The sequence below is a fragment of the Heliangelus exortis genome, chromosome 9 (genome assembly GCF_036169615.1).
Source record: "Heliangelus exortis chromosome 9, bHelExo1.hap1, whole genome shotgun sequence".
Taxonomy (NCBI): Eukaryota; Metazoa; Chordata; class Aves; order Apodiformes; family Trochilidae; genus Heliangelus; species Heliangelus exortis.
The window spans coordinates 4,237,274-4,243,340 of NC_092430.1; the positions used below are offsets into that span (position 1 = coordinate 4,237,274).

General features: G+C 52.8%; 1 protein-coding gene across 1 annotated transcript; it reads right to left on the minus strand.

Annotated features, from left to right (window-relative positions):
• Positions 1-418: 418 nt before the first annotated feature.
• MRPL44 (mitochondrial ribosomal protein L44) lies at positions 419-5,082 on the minus strand. Its single transcript, XM_071751758.1, has 4 exons — positions 4,492-5,082; positions 3,688-4,156; positions 2,424-2,602; positions 419-756 (listed from the first exon to the last, which is right to left on the minus strand). Exons 1-4 carry the CDS (start codon positions 4,656-4,658, stop codon positions 582-584), a joined length of 990 nt encoding a protein of 329 aa, XP_071607859.1. The 5' UTR covers positions 4,659-5,082; the 3' UTR covers positions 419-581.
• Positions 5,083-6,067: the final 985 nt, after the last annotated feature.

The window sequence follows — 6,067 nt, forward strand, 5'->3', positions numbered from 1 at the left end:
AAACACAGCCCCTTTCAGAGTGTACTCTTACACTAGAAACCAACGTGGATGGCAAATAAGATCTGTGTCATCCACCTGCAAGCAGTGAGATCTCAAAAGTGTCATTTGCAGCTTTTTTTTTTTAACCAGATCACCAACAGCATCAGTATCATCAACATCACACCTCATGTTTTCACAAGTCCAGGACAAATGAATCCAGATGCAATCTAAAGCCCAATGTTGTATCCACATTTCAACCACCTTATTAACAATCCTCTCAAAATAATCCCCATGGAAGCACCGATGAGACCTTTTTCTACACAGAGAAGTTTTATCACACATTCTTGAACACCATTAAGACATATGGAAAACCCCAGTCAAAAGCAAAAATTCAGAAAAAGGCTACTTCTGTTTAGGAAAATGAGCAAATAGTAAACACTGTGCAAAAGAAAGAGACTTTATTTACTTTAATCCCATATTTAATTTGAAAAATTCAAGCACTTGAGATCAAAACCCAAACTGAACTCTGCTTTCCTAAATGCATCTATATTCAGCATGGAAGCCACGAATTCTTGAGAGAAAGGAGAAATGTTTTTTATGATCTAATTACTGCTGATTGCCTTTTCAGCTGCCTTTTCAGCTTGCTTGGGTTTGGAGTAATCCCAAGGCCTCCTGTTCTCTGTGTACCCATAGAGCTTCCTCAGTGCCACACGGGCAGCTTCTTCCTCTGCAGCAAGCAGGGTTTCACCAGGGCCTTCAGCAATAATCTTCTTATCACTTGGGGAAAAAAACAATAAAATTAAAAACCTTCCCATCATAAAAACCTGAGCAGTAGTGAATGAATACAGGCTGCTGGATTTTTTTTCTCTCCAGCTGCAAAGAGTTTCCATGTACACACAAACTGTTCTGTGTTGGCCTCTCCTGCAAGTATAATATTGTATCTTCAGCAAGGGAAACCCCACTTAGAAATGTATCAATTTCCTGGAATAACACTATTCTGTGCATACAGACTCCTAATATGCCACTTACTCCTCATAGTGTTCAATTTATTAGCCTTCTTGCAATCTGCAAATTCATAACTCTGGGTGGCTTAAACAAAGAAGTGAAATGCTCCTGTCTTTTCTCCTCCCCTGGTGAGAATGCATTTTAAAAACGGTAAAAAATAAAACAGATTTCACAGAGAAGTCCTCTATGTTATCAGGTGTGTGCTCTTCTCTGTTTATCTATGAGCACTGAATAGGAACAGTTACTGTAGGAACACCAGGGATTGCAAAACAGAAATAATGAAATTTCCAAATTTCCTTTCTTTTATATAAGATAATAAATCTTAGCAGATATCTAATCAAAGCATAATCACCAGAACAAGTTAAGGCAATCTGCCCATATGCACATCTGCAAATCACTTAGCAAAAGCAACAATGATGTGGGTTTGGGTGGCAGAAGGTCCTGCCCTGCTCCAAAAGAGCTGTGGTACCTCTGGGCAACAGAGCAGGAGAGGTTCTGACCACACCTGAGACAAGCACAGCAGAGACGAGCAGCACTTCCTGAGCCTCTGGGCCCCTCAGTTCAGGAAGGAGATTGAGGTCCTGGAGCAGGTCCAAAGGAGGCAACTGGGCTGGGGAAGGGACTCGAGCACAGATCCTATGAGGAGAGGCTGAGGGAGCTGGGGGTGTTGAGGCTGGAGAAGAGGAGGCTCAGGGGAGACCTCATCACTCTCTACAACTCCCTGAAAGGAGGTTGGAGCCAGGGGGGGGTTGGGCTCTTTTCCCAGGCAACTCTCAGCAAGACAAGAGGGCACAAGAGGTCTCAAGTTGTGCCAGGGGAGGTTTAGGTTGGACATTAGAAAGAATTTCTTTCTGGAGAGGGTGATCAGACATTGGAATGGGCTGCCCAGGGAAGGGGTGGATTCTCCATCCCTGGAGATACTTCAAAAGAGCCTGGATGTGGCACTCAGTGCCATGGGCTGGGAACCACGGGGGGAGTGGATCAAGGGTTGGACTTGATGATCTCTGAGGTCCCTTCCAACCCAGCCAGTTCCATGATTCTGTGATTCTTGCCTGGTTTACACTGCCAGTGACCTGAAAACTGAACAGCTTCTCTGGAGTACAAAGGAAGCCTCTCTTCAGTCCCCTCTCCCTTGCTGGCTCCATCTCTTTGCCCTTCCCTACAGCCTGGGTACAGCTCTGCTCCCTCTGCAGCCTTTTGGTTCTGCTGCTCACAGGGTTCCCCACTCAGAACACACTCAGACCCTTCCATGCATCTGATGCAGCCTGCAGAGCCCTTTAATCAATCAGAGGCCTGATTTATGTCTCTTTACACCAAGCTCCTGACAATGCTCAAACAGGTGATTGGATAAGGAAGACACTGCCAAGTTTCATCTTCCCTCCTCCTCCCCTCTCCCTCAGGTTAAATCCTGTTCACTTTTAAATGAACACTCTACTAACCAGTACAACCCAACAAAGTAGAGTGGCAGAACTGTGCTGACTCCCAGCTGCCTGGTAATTCTTGGTTCTGGAGAGGGGATATTCCTCTTGGTCAGCTCTTTCACAAGTAAGCCCATAGGATTTACAACTTCCCAGATTTCAAACAGGTCTTTTCCAATCAATTGTGGAATAAAAAAATCCTAGATAAAGATAAGTAGAAGTTAGAATTAGTGGGAGAGGTAAGGAAGGCTCTGGCTTCTGGTATCTGGTAACAAAAGAACAGGAAGAAAAGGCATTAAATACAGTTGACAACAAATTGAAAGTGATGAAAGCAGCCCCAGTGCCCCAACACAGCCACACACAGGTACTGGTACTGGTACTGCTCTGCTCAGCAGTGCTGGACCCAATTCAGCCACTGAGGTGATGAGCACCTTGGGAAAAGCCAAGAGACCAACCTGGACCAGCACCAGCACCAGCCCAAGAGAGGGGTGAGAGCAACACCAGTGCACAGCTCAGGGCACCCAGGGAGCCACTGGGTGCTGCTGGACATCAGAAGAGCTCTGCAAAAGGGCTGGAGGGAATGCACCAATCCATGGGAGCTTCCCTTGGGATCATTCTCTTGTCTGATAACTGCTGCTTGCTCCTACAGAGGCCTCTGAATGGTCTCACGTCAGAAATAAGATTTTAACAAACATTTCTCCACTGCACAGCCAGAAATAAGGGAAAAGGGTGACTGCAAGGACAGCAGCTCCTAAAATTGCTTTGTTACACTGAATTTTAGCTGAACATTACTGTGTGAGATACTTCCTGGTGTTTGCATTCCTATGTGTAAAAATCTACAAACCTACACTTTATATAAAATGTGTTTTTTTTTGTTTTGTTTTTTTTTTTTTTTTTAAATTGAAGATACATTTGACTTGACACTGAATTATTTCATTAGTTGATTGTACATGGAATACAAGACAGCTGTCACCAAGTGCTAAAATACCATAATTACCAAGCAGAAGCACATGATGATTGCATGCACCTGACCAGCCCTGGCTGCTTAAAGAAAAACAAACAAACAAAACCCCCACCAGACACCCACAACCACCACCCAACAGCTCTCATTGTTAAATTCTCTCATTATAGGTGTTTTCCAACTTCTGCCAACCTCCCTGCATCTCAGGCCACTACAGCACAGGGCAATATTAAACTTCTTCACCTTTTTTTTTTTTTCCCCTTGTTACTTCTGAGACCCTTAGATATTGTTTTGCTGAGTACAAAACCACAAGTAGTAACTTACCCTGACAAAGATTCCTGTTTTCTCAGGCCCGCTGCTGCTGAGCAAGGCCCCTATCACAGCAAAGAAGGTTCTCTGGAGCACCTCAGGTGGGACAGGAAACTCTTTGCAAAGAGTCAGGTCCTGTATTGAGAGGTTCCGAGCTATGTGGGCAACAAGTTCTTGACTGCTCAGAAAAGCCACAAGCGCTCGTACCCCCTCTGCAGGTAAATCTGGGTAGGCAGCTTCAAAACACTGGCTCAGGTAAGAACACACAAAGGAGAGCCCTTGTTCAGCCAGCTGGCTGTTATCTGGGATATTAAGAGCAACCATTTCTTTATCCAGCCCAAGTCCTCGCCGCCTCTCCTCCTCACTTTCGATGTAGCAGGAATTGACAAACGCAGTCTTGAGAACATCCAGAGAGAAATTTTCATGGAGGCGGTGCCTAAAAGCTTCTATCTCGGCGTGGTAATCCCAGTTGGGCTTCTCTGACCTACAGGCGGCAGAAAAAACACAAAAAAACGGACTCAGAACCGGACCGACTCTGCTGCGGGCATCCCTCCTTTCCCGGGACTGGAAACAAACACCGAACCGAAGATCCCAAGCTCAGGGCCCGGCGGAGCGGTGCCCCCGAACGCCGCCGGTTCCGCACGGCCACGGGAGCCTTCAAACCCGGAGCAGCAAAACCCACGCGTGACGAGAAGGTGCCCGAGGGTCTGGGCTTCGCCTGCTTCTCCCCCCGTGACGCTGCGGTGATTGCGGTGGCTCTGCCCTCCCTCAGCCCCCACCACCGCCTCTCCCTCTCCTCACGGCCGCCCCGGCTCTCACCGCCGCTGCGGAGGCGCCTCCAGACGCTGCTGCTCCAGGTAGGCGCGGAGCCACCGCTTCTTCTGGGGAGGCGGCCCAGTACTGACTGACACCCGCCCGGTCCTGGTCCTGGTCCCGGTCCCGGTCAGGAGGCGCCGTGAGGCCCTGAGGAGCAGCCGGGCGGCCATGAGTGGGGCTGCGGGGGAGGAAGGGCTCCTAAGGAAACACGGACCCCCCGGGAAACGCGGCCGCTCCCCACTCGTTCCGGAGCGAAGCGTTCCCAGCCGCGCACGGTAGCGCGAGGACCGGCGGGGGCGGGAGCAGCCCCGCGAGCGCGGTGCATGCTGGGAGTGGGCGGGAGGCCCCGCACCGGGGGAGGCGGCGGGCGAGGGGTCCCCGGGGAGCTCCGGAAAGGCTCTTGGGGTGCCGGAGATCGCAGCTCCGCCCGGTGCGGCCAAACACCGACCCGCGGCACCGGCCCGAGGTGCCGGGAGCTGCGCAGGCGGTGTCGGTGTCACTTCCCGGGCGGGACACGGCAGTGCCCCGGCCTCTGCCCGCCCGCTGCTGCCGGGAGGCCCCCTCCCGGTGCCTTGGAGTCCGCTGCTTCTTCGCTTTTCCCCCCCCCCCCCAGATGAAAATAACAGAGCCACGTGCAGAGCAGGCCCTGCCGCTCAAAGGGACGGAAAAACAAAACTAAAAACTAAAAGCCGAGGGCACCTCCAGCACCCGGGGGGGCGGGGGGGGCTGAACCCTGCGCAGCGAACGCCCTGCAGCCGGCAGAGCTGAGCAGAGCGGACCCACGGGGCCCATTCCGACGGGCCCGAACCGAGGAAGCGGAGCAGTGCCCGGCCAGGACCCTGCCGCAGCCCCCATGGGGCTCGGGGCTCTCCTGCTGGCACCCCTGAGCCCCCCAATCCCCCTAAGTCCCCTGAGCCCCCCAACCTCTCTGAGACTCCCAACCTCCCTGACTCCCCTGACCCCCCCGACCTCCCTGAGCCCCCCAACCTCCCGGAGCCCCCAACCCCCCTGAGCCCCCCCAACCCCCCTGAGCCCCCCAACCTCCCTGGGTCCCCAAACTCCCTGAGCCCCCCCAGCCTCCCCGGGCGCTGCTCCGGCCCCGCCCGGCCCCATGGGGCGCTGGGCAGAGGCAGCCCCCGGTCCTGCTGCGAGCCCAGGGCAGCGCTGGGGACACCCCGCGGCCTCCTGGCTGTGAGGAGATCCTCACCCCTCTGTACAGCCCCGAAACGGCCCCGGGAGGTCCCCTTTGGGGGGGCATCGTCGCCACACGTTCTCCCACGCACTGAGGGTTGTTTCAGACACCCCCGGGGCGATGCTGTGGCTGCTGCAGCACTGTGCACGCCCCTGGAAGTGGCAGCCACAGCCACACAGGGGCAGAGCCACCAAGACAAAGATCCCCTGGGCGATGCCCTGGGCAGCTCAGCAGCCACCAAAAATGCATCAGAGCCCGGGGATTGAGCGCTGTGTGTGGGGACACCAGGGTGGCTTCCCATACCTGTGCAGAATCCCACAAAGTGCAGGGGATGAGAGCCTCCAGAAGGTGAGTGGATACCCACCTCCTACTTCTGAGTCGCTCAGT

Coding starts and splice junctions, on each gene's coding strand:
- MRPL44 (XM_071751758.1), bottom strand. CDS start 4,658: ATGGCCGCCCGGCTGCTCCTCAGGGCCTCACGGCGCCTCCTGACCGGG. Junction 4,157..4,491: donor GAGGCGCCTCCGCAGCGGCG/GTGAGAGCCGGG, acceptor TGCCGCCTGTAG/GTCAGAGAAGCCCAACTGGG. Junction 2,603..3,687: donor AAACAGGAATCTTTGTCAGG/GTAAGTTACTAC, acceptor ATCTTTATCTAG/GATTTTTTTATTCCACAATT.